The sequence below is a fragment of the Bombus huntii genome, chromosome 4, assembly GCF_024542735.1.
Source record: "Bombus huntii isolate Logan2020A chromosome 4, iyBomHunt1.1, whole genome shotgun sequence".
Taxonomy (NCBI): domain Eukaryota; kingdom Metazoa; phylum Arthropoda; class Insecta; order Hymenoptera; family Apidae; genus Bombus; species Bombus huntii.
Genome location: NC_066241.1, coordinates 19,150,507 through 19,178,377, shown reverse-complemented (window position 1 = coordinate 19,178,377; position 27,871 = coordinate 19,150,507). Strand labels below are relative to the sequence as shown.

At 36.9% G+C, this 27,871-nt stretch overlaps 2 protein-coding genes across 6 annotated transcripts in view; one reads left to right on the top strand and one right to left on the bottom strand.

The window, feature by feature from the left end:
• LOC126864951 (hormone receptor 4-like) overlaps positions 1–21,286 on the top strand; it is a 148,640-nt gene extending 127,354 nt beyond the window's left edge. For 2 of the 5 annotated variants that reach the window (XM_050616893.1, XM_050616894.1), the window contains exons 3-11: positions 5,845–6,759; positions 6,928–7,474; positions 9,245–9,455; positions 9,747–10,100; positions 14,499–14,633; positions 14,788–15,051; positions 15,510–15,702; positions 16,435–16,562; positions 16,852–21,286. In XM_050616893.1, coding sequence (XP_050472850.1) covers positions 5,845–6,759; positions 6,928–7,474; positions 9,245–9,455; positions 9,747–10,100; positions 14,499–14,633; positions 14,788–15,051; positions 15,510–15,702; positions 16,435–16,562; positions 16,852–16,932 — 2,828 coding nt within the window. In that variant the 3' untranslated portion in view covers positions 16,933–21,286. Of the gene's footprint in view, positions 1–2,547; positions 2,703–5,757; positions 6,760–6,927; positions 7,475–9,244; positions 9,456–9,746; positions 10,101–14,498; positions 14,634–14,787; positions 15,052–15,509; positions 15,703–16,434; positions 16,563–16,851 lie in introns of those variants that run through there. The other 3 variants (XM_050616891.1, XM_050616892.1, XM_050616890.1) reach the window with 2 other exon arrangements.
• A 2,220-nt stretch (positions 21,287–23,506) lies between these two features.
• LOC126864942 (serine/threonine-protein phosphatase 6 catalytic subunit) lies at positions 23,507–27,815 on the bottom strand. Its single transcript, XM_050616880.1, has 7 exons — positions 27,344–27,815; positions 27,105–27,200; positions 26,767–26,974; positions 26,556–26,635; positions 26,374–26,479; positions 26,145–26,306; positions 23,507–26,045 (listed from the first exon to the last, which is right to left on the bottom strand). Exons 1-7 carry the CDS (start codon positions 27,410–27,412, stop codon positions 25,855–25,857), a joined length of 912 nt encoding a protein of 303 aa, XP_050472837.1. The 5' UTR covers positions 27,413–27,815; the 3' UTR covers positions 23,507–25,854.
• Positions 27,816–27,871: the final 56 nt, after the last annotated feature.

Below are 27,871 nucleotides of genomic sequence, written 5' to 3'. Positions count from 1 at the left end.
TTTATTTGAAGAACGTTGAAGAAATACGCGCATATTCGTTTCCAAATACAATTGAATCCACTAAAATGACTAATTTAATAAAATAATCTCAAATCGGGGAATCGTAAAATCCGCGAAGTTACTCGAGATAATAAATTGCACAAAAGGCAATAAAACGTTACTATTTGCAAAGGGAGACAAATGTGACGATGCAATGAGAAAGCCCTCATGGATCTACTAAAGGCAAGAAATAATAAAGTACATTATTTTTTATTTACATTACGTTACATTAATAATAGGACAAAAATACACATGAGCTTATAGACTGACCTGATATGTACCTAGATATCTATCATCTAAAGTAAGCAACGACAAAAAATTAATAACTTAACAAAATGATAGACAGGCGTGAGATAATAAGCTGCTCTAATATCGTGCCAAGAGTGTCAACTTCTTATCCCCCTCCAATCATTGACACTCTCAATCTTTAACACCTATAACGTCCGTCACTATAAAATTGTATGTTTTACGCAGTTCCCTTTCTTGAAAATCTTTATGCTCGACCAGATTCAGTCATCGGTGACTTCAGAGAAACGCTATAAACGCCTCTACTATTGTGTCTCCTAAACACGGTTTCGAGTGGTCGGTTATGAAGGACTGGTTGCCGTGGGGCTAGTTGAGGCATCGCGATCGCGTCTGTGTAGTGAGTAGCGCGAAGAGGGAAGGTAGTAAGTTCAGAAAGGGAGGGGGTGCTGGTTGCTAGTGGTGCTGCAGGGTTGAATATCAACCCACGCGGTTTCCCGGACGTGCACCGGTGCTAGTTCGGCTTCGTCTGAACTCGCGCCAGCACGCGATAAACCACTTTCCATCGTGCCCTCCACGCACAAGCTATCGAAAATCTAACGAATATAGTTAACCACTGGACGAACAAAACAGAGGAGCTAATTATCTGTGGTGAAAGAAATCTATGACCAACTGTGCGTTAATTAAGCTGCATTGATTGCTCGAACATCATTCGCAAATGTAACCGATACCAATGACCCTCGATCTACCGGCGATTAGAGGTCAGAGACTGTCGTTGGCCGGAAGCCAAATCGATGGTAACGACGGTGAACCTGGAATTTTGTTATGCCAGAAATAACGTCGATTTGGAAGGGCGTATGCGGGATCGAGTTTCATACGATAAAGTTGACGGTTCTTCTTCTTCCTTTACCGAAGACGGACGGTTCGTTCGCGAGATGGCACATGAATGAGCCAGTTTTCCGAGGGACGAGTATTCCAAGCGAGCCACATCTTGGAGAATCATTGATCTTTCGCTCCGGGGCCACGCGCGAGCAACGTCATATGCGGAGGAACGTGCGACGCAATTACACGGTGACGTGTGCCGGCCGGAACGGTATAGTGTTTTATGAATGTAACAATATGGAAAAATACTTGGACGAGTACCAATCGCTCTTGGTATCTCAACATAGTAACCGAGGAAAGTGATATTTTCTTCGTATTCTGGAAATAAAAGATCAATCGTGTTTAACGTCACAATAGGATACGTTAGTTGATTAGTTTCTCATCATGTTCGTGAATGTGCTGCGGCTAACTTGTTACGATCTGGTTAAATAATGTTGACACGACGTGTTGTTCCTATTCCTTTTCGTTCTGTTTCATTCCGTATTGATTCTATTTTTTATTAAATTTATTATTTTGTACTTTGCTTCGCATTATGATTGAAAATGAAAAATATATGATAAAGAGAATAGAAGACAAACGGCGACATCAATTACTGGATGCTTATTGAAACTCTAGTTTAGAGCCGATGATATTAGTCGACTGGTACCGCATGAAGGAGGGGATCGATGCTTTTCGGTGCGTCTGACCCATGATATGCTATTCTACTGAAAGCTGCTTCTTGCATAAACCTTACGTAAATATAATTTTTTATAAACTTTCAAAAAGTACGTGATCGTTGTTATCAAAATAATATATCTATATACTATTTAATATATATTAAAGATTTACATATTTAATTTGATACAAGGTTTTTATTCGTGACAAGCAAATAAGTGAGGTTAATAGCACGCTTTTGTATCAACCGAAGTACACAAAAATTTTGCATTAAAATTAAATCTAATATTTATCCATAATACGTGCCAACATGGAAGCATATTTTTTAACAAGAATACTAAAAGTAATAAGCCCGTAATAACGTACGGGCCATATACCAATCAAACATGATCATTTTGAAGAGGTGCAAGGATATCAAAGTTACCGGAGACAATCGATGAAGAGAACTGAGTTTAACAAAGAACTGTGATACCCTATGCAACAAGTACTTACATATGTACATTCTACGAAGCTTGAGCAATCGTTCAATATCAACGATACATACATAGAAAACGTAATGGAGAAGTTGAATATCTACGATGACGAAACAATGGACTTTACATTGAAAAATAGTTTGTTTTTCACGTCTGATCTTCACCGTATGGAGAACTGGAACTCATTGAACATAAATCTAAGAACACTTCAACCGCTAAGAACACCGTTGAATAATTTTCCATCATATTCCTATTTGTATCATCCGTACAACGCTTTCTCAATGTTACCCTATCAAAATTATTTCGACTTCCGTCGTTACTTCAGATCTCACCTGATAATGGCCCCGTATACGATGCTAGATCATCGATACTGCTGCTACGGTTCAAACAACCGTTGTTCATCGATATTCGGTAAACAAACTATTTTAAGTTTCGGAGATTCGTGCCTGGAACAGCTTAAACCCACGTTCTTAAGAACTTTGTTAGATCGTTCAGTTTATGTAAATTCTTTTGTCGGTTTTCAATTCTGTACCTCGAGGAAAAAGCATACTCTCGCTCATATTACAAATTTAGACTTAATTTCTATTTTATTACATATACCTAAAACAAACTTCAGTTTCTATCTTCTTTTTTTATCCATATGATTTTTATTCCGCGCTGTTCAAACAGCAGTGGAAAACTAGTTCTGCGAACTATTTTAGCTAAATATTTTGTTGTTTATTTATATTTTTCGACAATTCAATTTTTACAGCCGGAATTATATTTACAATTATATCAGTTTTTATAAGTAAACCAGCACATTTTTAAATGACAAAGAAGAATAAAGGACGCAAACGTGAGTTTATACTGATCCACTACGGGCCCCCACGATAACGCCAAACCATAGCACGTCGGTACTCTGAGCGCTAAGTATTAATCATGCAAGGACAGACATACGATCATCTTCGTAACATCGACATTATTAATTGTTCACTGTGATTGTCGCGTTGATCATCGACTCATTCGCTGATGATGAATGAAGTTCTCGTCGTCTCCTACAGTTACGCGACACGTGATCAGAATCGAAAGGTTTGAAAGCAGGATTGAATAACCGGCGGAAGGAATCGATTCCAACCGTTCCTAAGGGAGAGGGGGGATATCTAAACGAGAGGAAGACAATGAAAGGCGGTAAATGAATAATCCACGGGAACCGATTTTCACGCTGATCGGTCTATTAATAGCTGTGAGAACTAGTACCTAGGTACCTACAATCACAACCCGACCTTGTCAACTGCATTCCTTCCTTGACCTACACGAACAGCCGTAGTCCCCACATCCTTTTCACGATCTAAGCACTCCGAACGGGTATTACACTTTCGTGTTGGTCGCGTAAATTGCTCTCGCTGCAAAATATCCTTGCAGCTGCACGTGCAATCTCGAACACTTCCCGCACCCTAGGGCACGGTATAAAGGGAAAACCATTCCACGACTGAACAATTTCAAACTAGTACTACATGCCACAATGTTACTGCTCTCGCTAAGTTTCTCATAGAATTAAAACGACGGATATATTTTGATCATTCCATTTATGAATATCCAAGTTGATTTTAAGATAGCCACATTTTCCTATTTTAATACAAATATAATTAGAATGAAAGTAAAAGTTTTTATTATATATTATTATATATATATTATATATATATATATGTTATATATATATTATATATATATTATATATATATTATATATATATTATATATATATGTTATATATATATTATATATATGTTATATATATATTATATATATATTATATATATATTATATATATATATTATATATATATATATATATATAATATTCAAAAAGAAACCTTTTATTCTATTAGTCTTAATCTTAATCTATTAGCAGTTTTAAAATGGAAATTATTTTATGTGAAAAGTTTACTTTTTTCATCGTTAATCGATAGTTTTGTAGTATTCATTCTGCTATCAAAATTTAAATTAGATTCTAATAATTTTTAATAAATGCAAAGCTGCCATGGGAAGTACTGAGATAGTGTATGCCGGTTGTAATCGTCGGTCACTCCATACTCCTATGCCGATCGAAGAAAGGATAATAATACTCTGTCTTAGGAAGCACGTTTATACGTTTGTATCAACGGGCGATACCACAAAAAGTTAACCTTTTTATGTAACTCTGGCTGAAAATTACAAGAAACGGCGATAACAATTTGTTCAGAGTTCATTGGCCTCTAGACCTTGTAAACCAAAACAACGTTAGCATTCAAAGGTACGATAATATGAGTCTCTCCCAAATTTGCATTTTCCATTTCAACTTGACTTTTACTACGCTCATGTGCCCCTACAATAGTAAAATACAAATATTTGTTTCATTGTAAAGCATGGTATTCCTTTTCTGCCAATATAATACCGTAATTCCGTCATTCGACCGTAATTCGGTCAGTTAATATGTCAAACATCGACATCGGAAAGAGCAATACGATAAAAGTTGAAGGTGTTCGGTTTGATTTTTAAACAGATGGGTACGAGCAACAAACTATGACATGGTTCTTTTGAAACTCGTCTGTCAACGTTATAAAACCTCGGATTGGCAGGCTATCGTGATAAGTGCTATTAATCTTCGTAATAGACCACCAGGCATGCTTATGCGCGATGATTAATAACATTTTCATATCTCCTAGAACACCAAAACCAAACCTATTAACGCGAAACATCGGAGTTCGAGACGGTTACGCGATCGTTGAACCACATAGTTTAACCAATGAACAAAGAAGAACCGCGTCTCGCATAACTTTTATAATCTCGTGCGAATCGCGCGTGAAAGCGATGGAATCGTCTAACTGCAATAATTGTTATTAATGCTCGGTGAAACGCGGTTGCTTAACCATGCAAGAATAGTAATGATCAATACGTTACGCGTTACGTTACGAAGTGTCAAAACAGAATGCAGCAACGTGTTCATCTCTATTAGACCAACATCAGATAGATATAGAGATTACTTGCAGCGATGGAGCTGAATCTCTCGTTCAACGATTTGCGCTTAGAACACTTGCAAATTAAGTTTGCATAGCCAAGCATCGTCGATTTTCATCCTGTTAACAGGCAAATATTTCTTTCCACATTATCGCAAAATATTTCGCACGATTACCGTTAATATAACTCCATCCAAGAACCTCAATGTTCAATTTCGATTTTCTTAAATTGCATCGCCGTCATTGATGCGTTTCCAGTTAATTCGTTCAAAGGTCGTAAAATTCGTTCGTTAATGAAATTTCGGTCAGAACATCGTCCTTCATCGCCATCATCGCCATGATCATCACGACCGAAATGGCAGTCCATAATCATGCGTACACGTGTCAAGACTAATCACGCTTCATCCACGTCCGTAATCGCGGCCTTCCCAAGGTAAACGTGTGCCAAATGTTCTATCGAGTATAAACGTGAGACCAACGCCTTATTTCTCAGACTCCCCGGTATCCCTTGGATCAGCAGGCTCGCCGCTCGGGATCCAGCCGGCGGACGCTCCTTCACCCATAAACTTTCCTGCTCCAGGGGAGAGCATGGCAGACACCTCGACCCTGTCGCCGGAGGCTAACATGCCGAGCTCGCCGGGCTGCCCCGTGGTCAAAGTCAAAAGCGAGTATCTGCTAGGCATCCCGAGTCCGGGGACACCGCGAGATCCTCTTCGTGGAAGCGGGGCGGCAACTGGCTTGGAAGCTCGTGATACAACCTGTTCGGACCGTGCGTCACCCGATTCAGTCTTCCCTGATGCCACTTCGATGGTGGGCTACAGAGTCGTCGAGGAACAGCAGCAACAGCAGCAGCACTATCACCAGCAACAGCAGCAACAACAGCAACAACAACAACAACAGCATCAACAACAACGTTCCGGTACACCCGTACCAACCAGGTTGTCGCCTTATTCGCCGATGCAAGCGGTCTCCACGACTCCCATGCCTCAAGAAGCGACTTCAAGGAGCGACAGCCCCGACAAGGGTGACTTATCGTCGGCGCAGACCAAGGAGGAGTCCGATAACTCGGTTTTTGACGGAGGAGGTGGCGGTGGTAGCGGCGGTGGTGGTCGTTCGGAGACTTCCAGTCAACCTAGTCACCGGAGCAGCCCGTCTTCTCAATACAGCCCTAGCCAGAGTATGAGTCCTAGCGCGAGCGCGACACACGCTACTCAACAACAGCAACCGCAAACACAGCCAACACCGCTGAGACCCCGAGTGCCCTCGGTGCCACCTCACCTTCTAGCTCACCATCAATTTTGGTCACAAAACAACGGTATACAGGGGTTCGCTACGCAAAGGCTATTGAACGGGGTCATCAGTAGCGCTGTTAACTATGGACAGAACGCTGCAGTTGCATCCACTAGTAGCAGTACAAGTTTGAGCAGCAGTACTGGGAGTAGCGGGAATGGGGCAACTTCCACAAGCACGGGGGCAACTAGTACAGCTTCCTCGTGTAAGTCAGAAGTCAGTCATAACGATAGATATTCTTACTTGTCATTTAATCCGAGTCTAATACATTAAGCACGTTCTATTAACGTAGCACCTCATTCAATCTTGCTCAGTTGATGGAGTAGAAATTCAGAATAAGATTTTAATCGTAATACGACATATTTTATTTCAGGCGAAACGATGAAACCACCGGCACAAAGGCCCACGCCAGCGCCCCCAAGACCACCTCCCACTGTGATCATGGGTGAAATCGGTGGCGTTCGGACGATGATATGGTCCGCGCCACCATTGGACCCCGTACCACCGCCAGCGGCTTCGTGGACGGCAACGGCCGCGGCGGCATCCTGTTCCTCCTCAGAAGAGTCGGCTGCCCAGCTACTTTTAAATCTCGGACAGGAGTCCAGGGGCAAACCATCCTCCGTTTCCTATTCTTCCGGTCCACCACTCAATATGGAGAGGTTATGGGCTGGCGATATGACACAATTACCGGCCGCGCAACAGATGCAAGCGCTCAACTTGACGGCTTCCGGGTCCGGTCAAACGTGGGAGAGAAACGGGGGAGTCGTCAAGTCCGAGACGGCATCGCAGTCGATATCAGTCGCTCCACCTGCACCACCGATGCCACCTCAAGAACACGAGGAAGACGAAACACCTATGATATGTATGATTTGCGAGGACAAGGCTACTGGTTTGCACTACGGCATCATCACGTGTGAAGGGTGAGTGGTGTAACGTTCTTCTCTCTTTTAACGATGCATTAGATAATAGAGTAACAACTATTTGTAGCAGACAATTAGCGTTTAATGGTTTCTGGACGATGATACTTGTTTGCTTGACACATGTTAATTTTTTTTCGAAATCATTTAGAAAACTCGAATCGATTTGAAAATATCGATGGAAATTGATTAGTTACGACTTAGAGAATCTTTTGACAAGTAGCAATTATCTAAACATGGTTATCTTAATGGAAAATAAATCAACTTGCAAATACGAGGAATGAAATCAAATTCAGTAGAATTGTATTCATAGTATGTGGAGATGATGTACGGAGATAAAGTTCTTTTACTCGTTCAATTTATTGGAAACTCGAATAAGTTATTAATTGAAAAAAAAGTTGCTTATAAAATCTGTCAAATGCATCAACGAACAGTAAATTATAAAACAGAATTTAAAATGCAAATATATCTTCTCTCGTTGTTAAAAATATTAAGAACAACTTGTATTACTTGTACATGTATTAATACCAAAAAGTTCCAAAAATATCTTTGTTTCGCTATTTCGTAAATAGAGAACAAAGATTGTCTCCCGAAAGAGACTAGAGTAAACGACGAGTAAATTCTTTGAGATATCGCTGGCGATGCACTCAAGCACGATGAGGTCAAAGTGTGATAATCAAATTAGTCATCTGCAAAACTGATCCCGTTGTATATCTCGAACAGCTTGGTCTGGAATGCCATAGCGGCGACGCGTTACGAGTCAAAGATTCGGACGATCCGCTTAATTACAGATAATCAAACGAAGCTATATACGGAAAGTTAAGACTACACTAGTCACGATACCTCGCGGCGAACTCTAACCTTTAGATGGTGCTAAATACTACCTATGTTTCAACGTTGAGAACAGAGAAATATATTGTTTCCAGAATCTGCGAGGTTACCATGTTACGCTTCAATAATGTATATAGATAGATATCCTCCTGTAGATATTATATCACCAAGTTTTTCATTATTTCCCCTTTCGTGATACGACGACACTCGGTCTCTTCAAGTGCACCTCAAGGCTTCAAGGTACTACCCATTCTAATATATCCTGCAACACGGTTGATTAATCCCTAAGGTAGTACAGGGTATCGTTACTTGCTTTCATGCCTGTGCATTCAATGTCTATCGCCATATCCGACAAATCCGACAAATTAGTTGAGAAAAGTCGACGACCAATTTCTCTGCGCATCCCAGTGTAGCTATAATTCTCCAAGTATGAATCTTTAATCGGTTTCTAGAACCGAGATCCTCCCCTGAGGAGCAAGGAAAACTTTGAAACTTTATTCGTTGGATAGAAAATCCTTGATGACTAATTGTAAAATGCCTTCCACTCTGTCTGCTCTACACTTCACGCTAACTAAAAGATCCGTGTTTCAAAAAAGAATATGACTGTTTGGAACAGGACAAGTATTTATTTTTAATAATAAGCTACGTAAAAAGATTTGAAATAAACGAACCTGTATCGCCAAAAATGAATTCAATACTGTAATGTCAGCCTTGTTTTATGAAGTTGTACATAATGTTTCACTGGAGATAATCACGATATAATCTACATCTTGAAAATAGAGCAGATTTCTATCGTCTAATTCGTTTACAATGTACTGAACCACGGATAACAATAATTTGTTATAGTAAACATAAGTTCTTATACTGAAATCTCTGGAAAGTTCTTATGAAATCTTCTTATGAATGTGCAATGTGAAAGAGCATGAAATTATGTGTGTGCAGGTGTAAGGGTTTCTTCAAAAGAACTGTGCAAAATAGGCGAGTGTACACGTGCGTGGCAGAAGGTGGTTGCGAAATTACGAAGGCCCAAAGAAACAGGTGTCAGTACTGTCGTTTCAAAAAGTGCATTGAACAGGGTATGGTCCTTCAGGCCGTTCGAGAAGATCGAATGCCTGGAGGAAGAAATTCTGGTGCTGTATATAACCTTTACAAGGTTAGTATTAACTTGATATCTTCGATAATTATTAACACCATAAAATAAAGATATCAAATAATTAAAACATTATTCAATAAAATTATCTTTTCAAGAGCGAAAAACATACGAAAAGTTTTTAAAAACACTAATGCTCCCTAACTTTTTGTTGACGATGTACATGTGAATACAAGAATGAGAAACTGATCCTTAATCTAAGATATATTCACGCACTCAACAACTACATGTCGATCGTTGTATTGTTTTCCAAGGTAAATGATTAATTTTATTCCGCCCTCTTTCCTTCCATAGGTGAAGTACAAAAAGCACAAGAAAAGTAACAAAACAAGTGGAGTGGGCGGAAGCATGGGTGGCATAAGTAGCGGCGGTAATGTTGGCGGTGTTAACGGGTCGGGATCCCTTGGTGGTAGCAAAAGCACCATGGGTTCGACGATGCTTGACAAACACATGGCTGTAGCCGCAGTCGCTCACCATAGCCAACAGCAACATGTCCAGCTAGCTGGTGGTTTTCTTCATCATCACAAGATTTCGTCGGGCGACCCGCTCAACTCGCAATCTACCACCAGTCACTCAAGTCACCCCGCGCATTCGGGACACCTTGTTAATGGGACGATCCTGAAGACAGCGCTCACCAACCCCTCCGAAGTGAGTTCACGTCATGTTCTGCACTTTTACACCGTTCTTCTTCTGCCTTGATTTTTTACTATAATCCCTAACTTTTAAACGAAGGTCCTCACGATCTAGCGAAGAGATATGTAGTAGCTATCTTGTCCAATGACGCATGAACGACATTCCATTGGCAGATAATGTTTTGTAGACTCTAGATACGGTAGGATTAAATCGGCAACAATGAGCGAAAGCACGAGAATTTTTATGACCCAACTGCTCTCGTTTTAATAAATCAGAAGGCTATTAATGTTTTAAGAAAAGCTCTGTCGTAAAATTCAACTTAAAAGTTATCTATTAATCTTATGAAATTGAAAAATATTGAGAAATATTGATTAATACATAAGCATAATGTTCTTCTTTTTCACTCTCTCGTGTTTTCACCAAAGCTGAGAAATTTTGTTAACAACAGGAAGGCAGCGAAAAAGGTTAAGCGTCCATCCAGCACGGTAACTTCCACTTCTTTCCCGGTTCCTTTGAACATCTCTTCGTAAGCAACGTGACGCAACGTATTCGATTCCACGCGATCTTTCTGCATGATAACTCATGGAAGCGCGCTAGGTATAACGTCTAAGAAAGATTCCATGGGATTTCTCTATCAGCTCTCCATTAGATCGATTATCTAACAAACCAACCAACATATACGTGTGAAATGTTTTTTCCTCTGTTCGCGTCTTAACGAACACTCCGCGAACGCGTATAGATCAACGTCGTCCGTGCAACCGTAACACGATTTCGAATGATTTATTCGAGACGGCTCGTTAGAAATCGAGCACGGGTCGACAAAAGTTGATCTTCGTCGAGAGAATGCACCGTTGATGAGAACGTCCTGAAGGTATCTTCACTTTCACTTTCGAAGCAGCTGCACGCGATCGGATCACATGCGCCAACGCGATCTTTCTCGCTCATGGGGATTTCTTTCATCCAATTCAGCACGTTCTCGATCGGTTTCAACGCGATTAAACACCAGGAAAACACGATGATATCGTATTAATCGGATCAACTCGATCTTCCACATATCGGAAACAACGGTGAAATTTCAAATCCTCGCGACCTTTCCTCCAGAAATGAATCCAGGAATGAATCACGAGATCGCGCAAAAATGGTATTGGCTAGGTTACGGCATCAGTAACTTTGGTTTCGAGATCGTGAGGAGGCGGCTATGTGCGCGTTTAAAACAATCATTTGAGGAACGTTAGTCAGTCGATGAATTCTGCGCAATGACTACACGGCTCCTGGATTGAGGTTGAAGTCATACAGGAAATAAATATGTGAACGATTACAGAATTATCGCGAATAGTATGGTTAAATATTTGTTCCTCTTCGCTTTCACCACATTTCAATGATCGAAAAAACCATTAACAATCTTGTAACAAATTTTCGAAGGAAATTAAATAGGTATGATATGCGCCATTTACAATTTTTCTGTTTACAAGACCATATGATACAGTCTAAAAGGTAATGGGAAGACGTTAGAACAAGTGAGCTAGTTAATAATACAAAAACCCAGAAATCGGTGTATAATATACGTGAGGTGTGTCCATTTTCCGATCAATTGATCAATTTTACGCAAAGAAATATATTTATTATTGCAAGAAATTGAAATAGTGTTTTGCTGTTTCGAAGAAAAAATTGAGAAAATAGTAACAAGTTACAAAGAAACGCTAAAAAATATAGATTATGTTGCATGTTTTACGTTTGCGTGACGATCATTCTATTTTCCTGATCTTTGAAATTGTCGGGAATTGATTAAAAATGATCAATCTTATAAAAATGTATCTGGTTAAGAAACCTTAAACATATGAAATAATCAAGAGCTGACATCTCGATACGTCAAGTTAACGATAAAAGATATGAAAAAATGTAAAAAAGAACGCTGGAAAGCACGAATAATAAAATAAGCAGAGGAACAAGTAAGTGGGAAAAATTAATCAATTCGACGGATTTCGACGGATTTCGACCATTTTCGAGAACGATCCTGAAATGAATGAACTCCATATTGCAATTTCACTTTCTTACGACTTTGCTTGCGCAAGCCTCAAGGTTTCCCACATTACGAAAGCCGATAGATACCAGCAAGCCGAGTACTTGGTTGGTCGTCGCCGTCTCACATGCCTTTTCGTGCTCGTCTAAACATAGTACTATCTTTTACGTCGTGAAAGTGTTTCCTATTAGAGGTTCGAGCTGCACCAACCATTTCGCGTGGTTCGACGAGCTAAACCTTCGCAACCGAAATTAATCCTCTAGATGATGAACGCTCGTTCGAAGTAGAACTGCGCGACTCATCGTTGGTCAGTAATGATCGAACTTCATTGAAATGACGCGATTGTAACGGTGGATCGTGGATGCTTATCAATATTCTGTGCCGTTCGCGTAATATACAGCATCGAAACGAACCGTGATAATCAGATCGTTTTAATTCGTCGCGTGAAAGCTCACGCGTTGACGAACGTTGTCGGGGACCATTTATGCGACAAGAGTATAATACATACATACGTAACGTAGCTTGGTGCGCAATCAACTATCGAGAATATTCGAATGACGCTGTGTTACGTTTACAGACCAGGTGAGGTATGCAAACAACGAGAAGAATTACCGGGAACAGTAAGTCCGGTAGAGGCCATTGCCAAAAGTGAAATCGATGACTCCCGAACCGGATAAATATTGCCTTGTGGATGGAATACGATTAAGGAGGTCACTTTCCATCTCCAGGCGAATCGTTGCACACTCGCCACGATGCAGCGTATGGATTCTCATGAATTTCAAAAGTTCTCCTCCCGCGTTGGAAGAATGGAGAGTTTCGAGATGCATAAAGATTCGGATTAACGTGTTTCTCCAGAAACAAGATTCCAGATCTTTGCCAAGAAATGCGACAGTGCGAGAACGATATTGTCCATGGAGTTTACCAGAGCTTTTTCTAGAAGCTTCTGATTGCGAGAAGTAGAATTTGTAAGAAGGATGAATTCACCGTCCTAGAAAATTGACACTACATACTGTCATGATCATTTGTGCGATACGGTGGATATCTTCTGACTTTGAAATGGTCAACGGACGAATATTCATGTTCCTTAATTGCAACAGGATCCCGCCTTAATATCACCAGTTACAGTTGATTAGTCTCACAACTTCACAAAACTTACCTATAAACAAATGATAGAATTATTTGATCGTGTCAGATCGCTAACGCGCGATTACGAAATAGTCGCGAAACGAATAAAAAACGGAATTCACGATGTTTGGTAAGGATTGCGCGTATATAATATGTATACATCGAAGGAGAGGCGTCAGTCGTTATCGACATCGCATCAAGATGACGACGACTCGGAGGTAGGGACAATAGAAAATCAGCGACAGCCGGTGCCAAGGACGGGCAGTTCTCCGCCGCGCGCCGGTTTCGTAACTCGTGAAAGTCTGCACAAGGGACACTGACCTCACCCTACCTCCTTCTCTTCCTCCTCCAACACCTTCGTCCCTCCATCTCCGCCGCGAGATCGCCGTCAGCAACGAGAACGCGTGTCCCACGGCTGCGTGACGTTCGTCAATATGCACGTAACTTAAAGATAAAGCCGAGCAAAAACGGGGATCGCAGCTTTCTCCGAAAGTGTCACCGGGGACCTCAGACTGCTCTCCCTAACCGTATATACTTCAGAAATACCGATCTCGAGAATCGAAAGGTCAATGAAAGGCCAGATCAGATTTACGTAGAAAGCACGACCCCACGATTCGTCCACTGACAGATTGAAATTATCAAAGTGCGACCATCGTAGATCCTGCCATCTCGACACTGGATATATCGGAATATTCAGCAACTTTATTTCCACTGGTTCCAACCGATACGCTCGAAATAAAGTATGTGTACGATGTAAGATAGTACATACATATGTATATGGAATTGAAAAATTCAATACAAAAGCGGCACATTTCATATCTAAATCTGTTTTTAGTTTTTTATATTATTTTTTGTCGTTAGTTCAATTAACAATCCATTAATGATTGGAGTTCCTAAAATTTTAAGTCATTCGCTCAATTTCTCGCAGTAACAAATATATTTCTTGCAATCAGCGTAAAAATAATTGTAATTTTTATACGAGAGTGCTTTAAACGTTAGCATCTTTTGTACGAGCATCGAAATAAATGATTAACAAACTCCATTAAGAAATTGAAAATTAATCGTATTTTTTAAATTTCATCTATCTAATAATCTTCAGATTTGTACATATATAATTAGTTTTCAAGTTATGTGATAAGTCCTACATAATCCTATATTCCTTAATCCTCCCATAAATCGTCATGCCGGAGTAGTAGCAGTATAACACTCAGAAACGATAAATTTTAACAAATTCAAATAGTTTAAGAGAAAAATTTTTTGTGTTTAAGGTGGTACACTTAAGGCAGAGGTTAGACAACACAGTAAGCAGTTCGAGGGATCGGTCTTTTCCTTTCGATGCAACCGTTGCTATGATCCAGTCTCTAATAGATTGCGACGAGTTCCAAGACATTGCCACGTTAAGGGTGCGTTTATCTACTTCATAGTTTTTAAACTGTTCCATTACCATTCGTGCTGCACATTCTCTAGGGTTCTATACTTTTCCTATTCGAACGAATAAAATTTCAACACAAACGGTGTGTCTCTGTTCGCACGTGTACCTCCTTTTTTATATTCCAGAACTTGGACGAGCTACTGGACCATAAATCAAACTTAAGCGACAAGCTGTGTCAGATAGGGGACAGCATAGTGTACAAGTTGGTGCAGTGGACCAAAAGGTTACCGTTTTACCTTGAGCTACCGGTCGAAGTTCACACGACGTTGCTCACCCACAAGTGGCATGAGATCCTGGTGCTGACCACTTCCGCTTATCAAGCGATACATGGTCAGCACAAGTTCTCCAACGTCGGAAGCGACGTGATGGGAGCGGATTTTATGCAAGAAGTAATTACTTTTCTATCCTTCGTTGCATTTAAATCTACTACTCCTCGATTTAGTAGAGATTCACAGATAAAGAACTTTCACTTTAACCAACGAATACAGTACAGCAGATTTATTTCATGACGTGAACCGATAGTACACACCTGTAGCCCACGGGTCGGGCATTTCTGTTCAAAGAGTAATGTAGAGTACGCTTTTTATTGCAAATAGTATCGGATAAATACGATCCTTAATAGAATCGTAATTGGTTGCATAAATCTTAGCCAGACAGATATGGTTCTGTACGGACATTCGTGAATTCAAGCAGTACTTTCTATATTTAAACACGAGGAGATCATAGGAAGATTTATTTGAGAAACGAAGAAACTTTCTACTTTGAAAAATATAAAAAGGAATTGTGACACTGTATTAATCAAACGTGTATCGTTTGAATTAGATTAAATAAATGTATTCGTGCACAGGTTTCAAACAATATGTATACGTTGCAAACGTGCCTAACGAACATGATGGGCCGACCGATAACCATGGACCAATTACAGCAAGACGTAGGGCTCATGGTGGAAAAAATTACATACGTCACATTAATGTTCAGGAGGGTGAGATTACGAATGGAAGAATACGTCTGCCTGAAAGTAATCACCATGCTCTCGCAAGGTAAGTATTCTCATCAGATAAATCATTTAAAAATGCACAAATACCGTACATGCCTGTTTTTTCTTTTCTTCTTTTCTTTTTTATTTTATCGAGATACTTAAGATATAAAGAAATGCATCCTTTTTGCTAATGCTGCAATTGGCGAAGCAAAATGTAAGTTTGCGTGTAAACACGGTATAGGATGCTAATTTTTGCATATTTTTCATTTGCTTTACATGCCATATGTATAGAGTACAGCTCGTAATTATTCGAACAGTTTTAAATCGAAAGAAAAGTACCTGCATTCTCCATACGGAATACATTTACCAGCCATCTGAACATAAGTAACGATATATTTATATTCTTTATATTACTTGATATATTCTCAACAAATTTGAAAGCAAAATGATACTCAAGGAAGGATTGATAATCGTCGAATAAATTTTAGAAAGACATCGCGAATTACTGAAGGAATTAAAATTTACTAACGATCGAATAGTTATAATTATAGTGAAAAATAAAATTCAGGACTTCAAAGATAAAAATATAATAGTGCTCAGCAAATGAAGAAAGAAAATCTTAACAAACGAATCGAAAAGTGAATATACAATCTTTGAGAATCTTTCGAAAACTTTCCTTACGTTTAGTAAATCTATCCATCCTTAGACTTCTGAACCTTTGTTTTTATCACCCTATATAAATCGCTATCAGCACATGTTCACGATTGTTTCTCTTGTATTTGTCCTCTCTTAGCACGTGGAGGTACTATGGAATTAGAACATCTACAAGAACGGTACATGAGCTGTCTACGGAGTTTTGTCGAACACAGCGCGCCTCAACAGCCGAATCGATTTCATGATCTTCTCGTCAGATTGCCCGAAGTAAGTCAGCCATAAAAAAATTTCCCCTAGAATCGTTTAGATTTTCACTTGACCAGATGGGTGTGTAGCGTAAAGTACAGAAGAACAAAAAAAATAGAATAAAGTAGATAAAAGAAGTAAATAAATAGAAATATGAAAATATGCACAATTTGTATGATCGATGGTAGAGAAAGATTCAAGCAATAGAGTATCCATGATAGTACGACCGTATTTATAAATGTTTTCGTGAGAGACGAGTTAAAACAGTACCTACAATCTAAGTCGATCCTGTTTTCTTCCTGCATTCCAGGTACAATCAGCGGCAGCTCTTCTACTTGAGAGTAAAATGTTCTACGTTCCTTTCCTATTGAACTCAACAATTCAAAGATAGTAAATAAAAAACAAACTGACGATAAACGAAGCTGAATACCTATATACATACTATACATATAAATATATACATATATATACACGCGAAAGATTATATTGTATGTATATATGTATATATATGAAAATAGAATCGAACAAACAAACAAAAGCAAACGGGAGAGACTTATAGGAAAAGGGAAAAGGGAAAGGCTTTGTTTGCGTGTGTATAATAATTATATAAAAAAAGTATATATATAAATAATATAAATAATATAAATCTGTGTGTTCGTTGCGTTGTACAAAACGAAGAAAGTCGAGAAGAGAACGAGGAACCTGCGAAAAGCGTGATAAAACAGACAAAAGCGTTAGAAGGAAAAAAACAAGAAAGAACAAAAACTATAGAAAAACGAGAAGATTTGAAAAAAAAGAGACGCAAAGGATACGGAGGAGGAGAGAGAGAGAGTGTGTTTTAGATAAGAAATAAAAAAGCAAATTAATGAAAGAATAAAATGAGTTCGAAAGAGAGCGAAAGAGCGGGAGAGAAAGAGAGGGAGAGTGAGGAAGCGCGCCACCTCGAGATGGGAAATCAATCGAGGAGGGAACTGAACTTTTTTATCGAAACTGAAAGACTATAATAATATATTTCTGTACGCAGTACCGCGCAACTACGTCATTGTGTGTTCACGTTGCATAATCCGATCGATAATAAAACTCTCGTTACGTACGCTCACTGTAGGCCACCTACTACCACCTACTACTATTGCTGCTACTACTACTGCTACTGTTACTATTACTCTCCACCACTATCAAACTAAATAGCAGACTACCATTAAAACGACCGAAAGATCAATCGACCGATGTTGATGATAATGGTGATCATAATAATAACGATGATGATGATGACGATGATAATGGTGATGATGATAATCGACGACAAGTCACCAGCAACAGCACAAACGCAAAACAATCGATCAGTGAACGAATCGATCGCCGCGTATCTATGTATCTTTACACGCGAGCATAATAATTACAATATCACAGCCAAACGAGTACGCATTCTCGATAACAAAATAACTCTAAACGCCTATAAATACTTAAATACTCTCGTCTATGTATCCACGTGATCCTACCCTTAAACTAAACGACGTTGCAGACGTAAGTGTGATATTTCAATTATCATTCTAATTAAGAGAAGATACAGGAAACACGGCCGTCGTCATTACTAGAAGGACTGGCTGAATGGATGTTTGTAAAAACGATGACGATTTTTTCGTAACTGTTGAATCGAAAAACAGAAAAACTGATGTTATTTGCATAAAGTGATGCAGAGACCAATTTGACGTCTACTCAATGGTACCCTTCAATTATACGAAGGAAAATATTCCCGACGTTGAACACATTTGGATGGAAATCTGGCTAGACTCTAGACTACAGACTTATTGACTCGTAAATCGTCCTCGTTGTTATTGTCGTTCTTGTCGTCATTCACCGCTCCGAATCATGGTCCAAGCGCGCAACACAGAAGACTATATTATATATACATATATACATATATATATATATATTCACAGTTTTGTTAATTTACATTTTATCGTCATCGACGTAAATCTTTACGCGTGTAATATCGTGCATCATTCACCGGTCGATTTTTTACTCGTCCTTCGAACGATCCGATCCTCCACTTTTCTCGGATCACGAGATCACGCGATTCTAGAGCTTACGAAAAGAGGGAAGTGTCGCGTAGACGAAATTCTTCTCACAAACGAGACGCTTCCGCGAGATTCTCGACGACTTTTAAATAAAGTTCGATTCGATGACTTGCAAATATTTTGCAAAATTTTTGTAACGGATGTTCTTCGAACTGATACTGATTTTCGATACGTAAGACAAACTTTTTAAACGTTTTTTATATAGTTCTAATGAATTCGTAGCCTGCCGTATATCGAAGTGATATTTTTTCTATTGAAAATCCTTGCAAGGATCTGATCGTTCGAACCTGTGCGCGTGAGCGCGCGCGCTTCGTTTCTTGTTACCAAGCGTTCCCCATTGATTCGTGACAAAAGATTGTTTTTTATAATTCCTCGTTAAAATGACTGCGATAATTTCATAGTATTATATACAAGAAAGAAAAAGGAGAAAAAGAGAAGGTAAAATGCATAAACGAATGGAAAATGTGACTAGCAAAAGACTTGGTATTTCTTTATTACGAGGAAGCTTATATTCGTAGCGAACAAAAAAAGGTAATAGAGTAATAAAAGTTCGAGTATACCTTTTTCTTCTCGCGTGAGCTTTTATCGGATTTATGGAAAATTGTTCCCCACTTTGGCAAATGTAGATATACATATGCATATACATATGTATAATACATATTTATGTGTCGCGGACACGTGTGATATTCGGTTTCCTTGTGACTCAGAAATACCTGGTTCTTCAGATTGGCTCAATTATTTAAGATAGCAAAACCAGTTGTAGAAAATGGAAATAACGGTAGGAAACAAACCGGTGGCTGACGCCAGTCGAAACGTCTTGTTCGTGTCTTGGAAAAGAAAAAGAAAAAATGATGAATAATGCTCCTTGTATACGCATGTAATGATTAATTAGCGCATGTTCTATCACAACGTGATTGTTTCATCTTGCCTCCATAGAAGTTATTGTAAACACGCGCTAATTACCGCTACGCACACGATCACGAGTACGATGAAATCGAATTCCCCTTTCTTTGATCCCGAAGGTCCGTTGTCGTGTCTTTGGATGCCTTCGGTCGTGTTGCATTTATCTTCATTCCCTGATCCTTAATTTTCTCTTCCTCTTATTTTCCTATACTACAAATTACAAAGCGAATATTCTGCTCAAAGCAAATTCCACCGAAGCTTTCGCGGGGAACTTTCTCTACTTTCGTCAACCTTGATGCCTTTTCCACATCTTGAGACAATTTCGGCGGACTCGTGATCGCGAGCGCATGTACGAAAAAAAAAATCAACACGAGAACTATACACACAGACCTTGGGCCTACTAGCCTAGGGATACTTGTCCATACTATAAGACTTAACTAATGATGGGATACTTCATACGGTAAACAATGTATATTATTTGCGGTTAAGGAACTGGGGGTAACGGTTCCTGTATTCCCCGGACATCATCGTACACTTGTTCTGTGTTCAATTGGACGGTCGATAAGGTCGCAACCGCGAGTAATAGAAAGAAAAAAAACAAGCAAGATAGAAGAACGAAGAGAAAAAGAAAACAAGCTCGCTAAATTACGTTAAGAGAATATTTGACATGATATTGGCTAACGCGTGTTTCTTTTTTCTTTTACTTTTTCTTCGAAAACATAAATCCCTCGTAATTTCCTCACGTTTACACGCGAAAATTTACTTTGAAGTTACCGTTTAGTATAGTGCAATACGAAGAAAGGAAGCAATCGTGTTAGCATTTAGACCGATACATTTGTTCCTTTTGCTCTCTTTCTTTTGTCTCCTACCTTCGTAGACATTTTTTACGCTCCTCGTTCCTTCCTCTTCCCTGCCCGTTCCCTCGAGTTGATCCACCAAACCGCGACTGTTCACCCTTATGTTCCTATAACCCTGCCCATCAACCAATTCTGTTTCCTTTTTTTATTCCCGTTAGCTAGTAAAGATAATGTACTTCCCGCGGAGAACTCTTTTCTTGTCGCCTCCTATTTATTGTTAGCATGTACATACAGCATCGAAACAGATGTTAAAGAACGGCGAGGAAAAAAGAACGCCGCGTTAAGAGAAAAACGCACCGAGTTGGACTGTCTATTATATTACATTATATATAAGTATATAAATATAAATATAAGTATATAAATATAAATATAAGTATATAAATATAAATATAAATATAAATATAAATATAAATATAAATATAAATTATAAATATAAATATAAATATGAATATAAATATAAATATAAATATAAATATGTATATTGTATAAAAAGAAATGTGCACCGATGTCTGGGAGTACAGCAGCTGCTTACGGGAGAGCTATACGTTGGATCAGCAAGACTTAGGGCATTATACTACCCGCGAGTATTATCATGCCCAACCTTTAATATTTAAGTGCGAGTGAGAGTCTATTGAGCAAAAGTAAAAGAAAAAAAGATGAAATTTAAAAATATAAAAAATACATATGCCTCTCGTTTGTGGGTTTAACTTTGTACATATTGTACGAAAGGTTTAATAATAACTACGTTGAAAGTACTAGTCCTGTCTCTTTGTATAATTCCGTGTTATACCTGCTCTTATATAGTGTCAAGCGGTGCAACAGCGTTTCTAATCCTGTGCCAGCCGTACGATTGAGCCTGATTAAAATTATGCTATGCAGGATATGTATGCGACACCGAGTTTTGCCGAGTTGTGTGTATTTCTTTTGGGGCGATGAGTCATGACGCTAATATATATATATATATATATTATTAATATATATTATCGTCATAATTCATTGCCCTAATATATATATATATATATATAAATATATATATAAATATATATATAAATATATATATAAATATATATATATAAATATATAAAATATATATATATAAATATATAAAAATATATATATTACGATATATTATCGTCATAGGCAAATTATTTCAGATGTTACATATATTGCCCCATATATATATAATGTAATATATATATATGATAATTACATTATATATATATTGCTATATATATGTATGGGGAAATATATATAACATCTGATACAATTTGCCTATGTACAATGTACATTTGAGCTACAAACCACGGCATCAAAATTGTTAAGCATTGATGTGATATTGAAACAACGTTCATATTTATATTGTCAGATTAAGACGTTCTTATATATTTCATTCATCGAAATATTTCCCTTGGCCCTCAATTTACTGATCTCTGGATCTCCTAAAAATGTCAGTTTGTTATTTTCTTGTTAAAACGACGAAACTTTCAAACCTGCACCATTACTTCGAACGGATTGGTTAACACTGAAGTATGCTGCTTGTCACGGTATAAGCAAAGAAGCGCGAAATGCAAACGTTAACCCAAAAACGACGGGCAAAAAGAAAACACGAATGCCAGACTGGCAAGAGGAAATACTTTTTCAATGAGTGAGTCAAAGTTACCAATTTCTACCTACGTTTAGGAAGTACATTTTTATCATCTCGTTTACCTTCGACTATTCCTTTTGTAACTGAGATTTGGGCACCGTGTGAATTGCTGCTTTGCCAGGAACCGGATGCTATACTGCTGCTAATCATTTTTTTACCAACTTTCGCGCGCGAAATACAATTTCTCGTTGATGAACGTAAACATTCGCGAAATTGCTCCATCTAGCATTTTTCGAATTTTTACACCTGATTTGATAACGATTTCGAGCTTTATATCGCGCATGAATGTATTTTTTTAATGAATATTATTTTATTAGGAACGATTCAAATATCATTCACGCATTTCTTGTATTTTATATGCACATTACATTTTACAATTTTTTGCACGAATTGTTCAAAATAGTTGCACATCGACATTTTATTATAATATGCAATTTAACAATTTGGTAAGAACTTTACTTATTGTCTCAAATATAGAATTTATATGTGTAGTTGGAATTTTTCTTTTTAAAAGCAAATACTTAAAGAATAATGCATAATTAAACAGACTGAAAATCTACATATAATCTTTTGTCAAAATCAAATACTTAATTAAATACTCTAGTCGATGTAAAAGAGAATATGTTTGTATAATAAGTTTAATACAAAAATTTACATATTTTATTTTTTACCGTTAGCAAACAATTTCATTAAATACCAACTTAGCTTATTCGTTGCATTTTTTTACTACATTGCGTCCTTCGTGCAATGAACTCTAAAATTCGTTCAATCTGTTATCATTTTACTGAGTAACAAATGATAAATGATGATTATTAATAATGCGATTATACACGAAATACGACGAAGTACAACGAGAAGTATAATACGGACGCGCTTGCAGATTTATAGTCGGGCAAAAAAATTATCACATTTGTTTTCATAAAGATGTGTATATAGATGAAGTTGATAATCATAAGAATAAATTCATTGTTACCGCAAGGATTAAGTATTGTAAGATATAATATAATGATGTTCATCCGACCAATAAATCGGAAGCTATCGGTTCTGGGCAAAACAGGCTAGACTTCACAGGTGACGCGTAAACCCCCTGTATTTTTATGAATAAATAAGATATTTTAAAAAAAAAAGTAAATCTGAAGTCTGTTTGGAGATGCCTTTCATAGGGATTATATAAATGTAGATAATATATTATACATAATGAACATAAATACACTATATTATTATATATAAATAGTAAGGAATAAATAGAATTATTATATATACGATGAAAATAATATTATTACAAGTAAATAAACTAATTAAAGATGAACAAATTTGGTGATATCTTTATTATTCTATACCCATACCTACATACGATAGTTTCTCCCTTTATCATTTCACGGTATATATATGTATGTATACGTATATGTGTATGCGTGTTATATGTATATATTTGTACTTTACTTATCACAATAATAACGGGAGTATTATTGATAATGTCAGTTGCAATTTTTGCGCATTTTTATTACAGACGTTTCATTACATTAACATAACAAAATCTATACTTTCAAGGTACATGATCGTTAAAATGTTGTCTACCTGTGAGATCTTTAAGAATTATGCGCAGTGTTCAAGCTCCTGCACAAAACGTTTATTAAGCTAAAGTAGTCTCATTATTTAATGTCATTGTCTTTATTCCTGTGAGCTTACCGATGTAAATCGCCGCAAGCGCTTGGACACTTCGATAAGATTAAAGCGATCACAGACAGAGGCATTTCAAAGGTGACTGCTGTGAATACCTAAGTAGACACAGAAGCTAATACTTTTATGATTCCTAGGATATCCCCGTACTACGTAGGCATTCTCATGCATCACCACCGTTTTACGATAATAATAGAGGCTGCAAAACCGACAGATCGAGTTTGTAACGTAAACTCCGTGTCTTGCCTTGTGTAATGATCTATCTAATATAATATCAATAATGTAAATACAAAGCAGTGATTAATGTAAAATCGTATAATTGCATATTGTAACAATCTGGATATATTATATATATATATATAAATCGTATTTTTTATCGATAATATTGTAAAATGTAAAAAGTATCGTGTAAAGCAATCATCGAATTGGACGCCGAAATATCTTACGAGATAATAATAAAGATCGAAATATGATAAAGTAATTGTTAATGATATTTTCTGGAATATAAAAAAGTGAAGAGAATTCCTTACACACGCCTTTGTTAAGCTCTCTGTTATTTATATGATCCGTCCTAGTTCGTCTATGATTATCCGTCAGTATTTACTTCTAGTAGACCGTCGTGTTATAGTTCTGAAGGCACTGTTCAAAAGTTGACTATTTTTATTTTTTTTTCATTTTTTTTTTGAAATAACAAGTCTTCAAAACATTTTCAAACGATCCGACATGGAAAATCGTTACAAACATCGATGCAATTTTCACATGCCTCGCTTGAACTATATCACAAAACTCAAAATAGAGTAGTTTCAACTTGACAACCAGTGCCAATGCCAATGCCATAATTGTCGGGTCTGTGATCGGTTAGGGAATATCATGAGCTAGTAAATCGATGGTCAGAATTCAGGCTTATGATACGCAATGGCCGGTGCGTTCCATTGATTATGTATCAATATCGTATCATTATATTACACAAACGCTTATTAATTTAGAGGCACATTGCTAAGGGTCTTGGTTCTTAAAAGTTGCTCCCTACATTAATGAACTTATGACAGTCTAGCTATTATAATTATTCAGTACGACAGCGATTTGGCATATAATGTGAAAACTGTACAAAGATTCTGAGAATATAATAATATTCAAACTATTGCTCTGTACACATAAAAGTAGAACATAGTTAAAAAGGCCGATATTATGAAAAAATTTCAGTACTTTTTAAGATATTTTGCAAATAGTATTTTGAACCCGTAAAAGGAAAAAAGGGAATGAAATATAAAATTGTCATGTGCATAAAAATAATAAGAAAACTTCTATTATATAATACAATTTTTCTACTCAATTTCCTTACCTGGGCAGGAAATCTTTGGCTACTGCTACATACTATTTGTACCTCGGCAGAACCGCCGACTTTATGTTGCTAAGAACACTGATTGCGCATCTAGAATAAAAAGAATTGCACACAGCGTACACAATGTCTAAATCAGAAACAGATCAATTACATACTCAGGAAGACCTTAACAGTAGTATATATGCTCACGCTTTAATAAACCTGAATTCTACGCACAACGATCATAATATCAATGAAGCATTCACTATACTCAGAGACTCTCCCACTTCGGAATGTTTAAATGGTTTCTCATTTATTCGTTCATACATTACTGAACCTGCTGTTGTTTGTGTTCATAACTTATTTTAAAGCTCTTAGCCTTTAGAACGGTACATTCACAATACTGCTCTGAGATACGAATGCTCTAGAATGTCCACAGTAGACAGCAAAAGCGTCTAGACCATAGTGTTCACATTTCAATGCGAAACATTTTTCAAACTAGGAGAATCAGGCTGATGCAATGGCAGGCGCAATTATATATAAAAGTTAATTTCTTAATATACAAAAATGGATAAATTTCCTAAAAACTGTGTAAAATCATTCCTTGAATAAGTAATCACACGACAATCCTGTTCTCCAAATAACATTTAAGTATAAAAACATAAACAAAATTTTTTTAATTAAAATTCTAAATAATACTTCAAAATTTGATGCTCCGTCAAAGTATCAGCCTGTGTCCGTCAACATGAAGAAACAGTCATGTAATTCCGTAACGTCTAGACGCAGATACCACCTTTCTGCATCCAAACAAATGGAACACTAGATTAGATCACAAAAAGTATGGTGTAATAGTTAAAGGTGGAATTACTCTTTCAGAATCAGGCACTGCCTGAAATAGCACTGGGTTTCTTTGATCGACAGTTGTAAACTGTAAAATACTAGCTACGTTACCACAACGATAACAATAATTTGGAGCTGACCATACTGTTACAAGCTTATCATTAAACATGTACCTATAACCTGTAAATAAGACAGAAATATATGAAATATAATCATAAAGTTCTTTTGTGTGCATTTTACGCATAAATAAATACGTATAATTTGTGTAACAATATATACCTTCATGAACCAATTGATGAGCTCTACAAATAAGTTTAAGATCGTTGATTTCCATAAATTCATATGTTACTTTACTTCCAAATAACCAACCTGCTCCACGTGGACTAATAGTCCATGATTCAACATCTTCTGGATCGGACCAAACCAAATCACAAAAAGCACCTAAAACAGAAATCGAAATGTATTCAAGTATAATATAACGTAACATATTAAAAAACAGTAAAAATACCTTTATGCGGAATTTCTTGATTTCTTTCAATCGTTCTAATTTGATCTAATGTTTTAATGGCTGGAGACAATCCACCATGTACACAAAGTACTTGTTCATCAATTAACTAAATAAAAATATCCACGTTTTTATTAAACATCATAACACAATATTAAATTTATTTATTATTTACAAATACTAACGGCAGCAACTGCAAGTAAGTCGAACACCTTACAACAGTATTTCCATGCATTCGCATTGCCATATTTGTTTTGACATTCATCTGCATAGAATATAATAGATCTAATTATCATAATTATCAAACATGCAGAGTAATGAGTTACTATCAAATAATCTTTTAGATGTTATATTACAATAAATACATCACATTTTTATAACATAATATATACTAACCATAAAAACCATAGACATGAGTGATTTGTCTGGATTCGTGATTTCCTCGAAGTAATGTTATTCTATCAGACCATTTAGCTTTAAGTGTGAGTAGGCGAGTAAATGTTTCTACGCTATAATACCCTCTATCTACAAAATCTCCCATAAATATATAATTTGTTTCTGGCACAGCGCCTCCATTACGAAATAATTCTTCTAGATCGTAAAACTAAAAGAAAATAAACAATCATAAAAACCGATTTATATAAAAGAATCATACCTTTATCGTTGAAATAGTTATCGTTATCTCTGAAGATATCGATATCATGTTGAGGTTAGAATAAAACTGTAAAGTTTACCTGGCCGTGAATATCTCCACATACTGTTACCGGAGTAGATACTGGTTGAATATTAGATTCCTCTAATAATATGTCACATACCATGTCACAAAGTTTCTGAACAAAATTAATTTTATTGTTAAGAGACATATAGGAGATTCAAGTAACCTATGAGTGTATGTTTAAGGTCTTGTTATATATGTTAACAAAATATAACAAATTGGTAGTATTATTATTAATATCTTTCACATATTATTTACCTTAAGGTCATTTTCAGGAAGATACTTGCACTCTTTTGCAAGTTCCATCCATTTATCGATGTCTGACATTTTGGACTCGTATCGCAGAAAAATACTGATCGCGCCCTCACTTACATATGTGTGCACTGAATTTGTAGTTAATTTATATATTTTTAAGAATTGTTTTAGCGGATTAATTTCAATTAAACTTTCGATCTTTATTTATTTTACTCATAAGACTTTAGACATTCTATTTAACAAAAAATGATTATTTTTCATCGTGCTAAACACAAAATTAATTAACCTACTGTGAAGTAAGATTAAAAAAGACCAATTTTCATTCTGTTCAATCCTTTCATATTATTGGTCCTAAATTTTCGTACTGTAAACAGAAAATATATTTGAAACTGAAACCATTTTAATAAAAATATATCGAAATATCTTTCTACTCGTTATTAATAATGCCAATATATACAATCGTGTCATATCACAATATATGTAGTTGCTACTTAATGATTTTAAAGTAGATGTTACTTTTAGGAATATATG

What these genes read in the sequence shown, in the direction of transcription:
- LOC126864942 (XM_050616880.1), bottom strand. Translation starts at nt 27,412, where the DNA reads ATGTCAGACATCGATAAATGGATGGAACTTGCAAAAGAGTGCAAGTAT. An exon ending in ACTTACTTGCAGTTGCTGCC is followed by an intron (nt 26,480 to 26,555) that starts GTTAGTATTTGT and finishes ATTTTTATTTAG; the next exon opens with TTAATTGATGAACAAGTACT. An exon ending in TCATCAATTGGTTCATGAAG is followed by an intron (nt 26,046 to 26,144) that starts GTATATATTGTT and finishes TCTTATTTACAG; the next exon opens with GTTATAGGTACATGTTTAAT.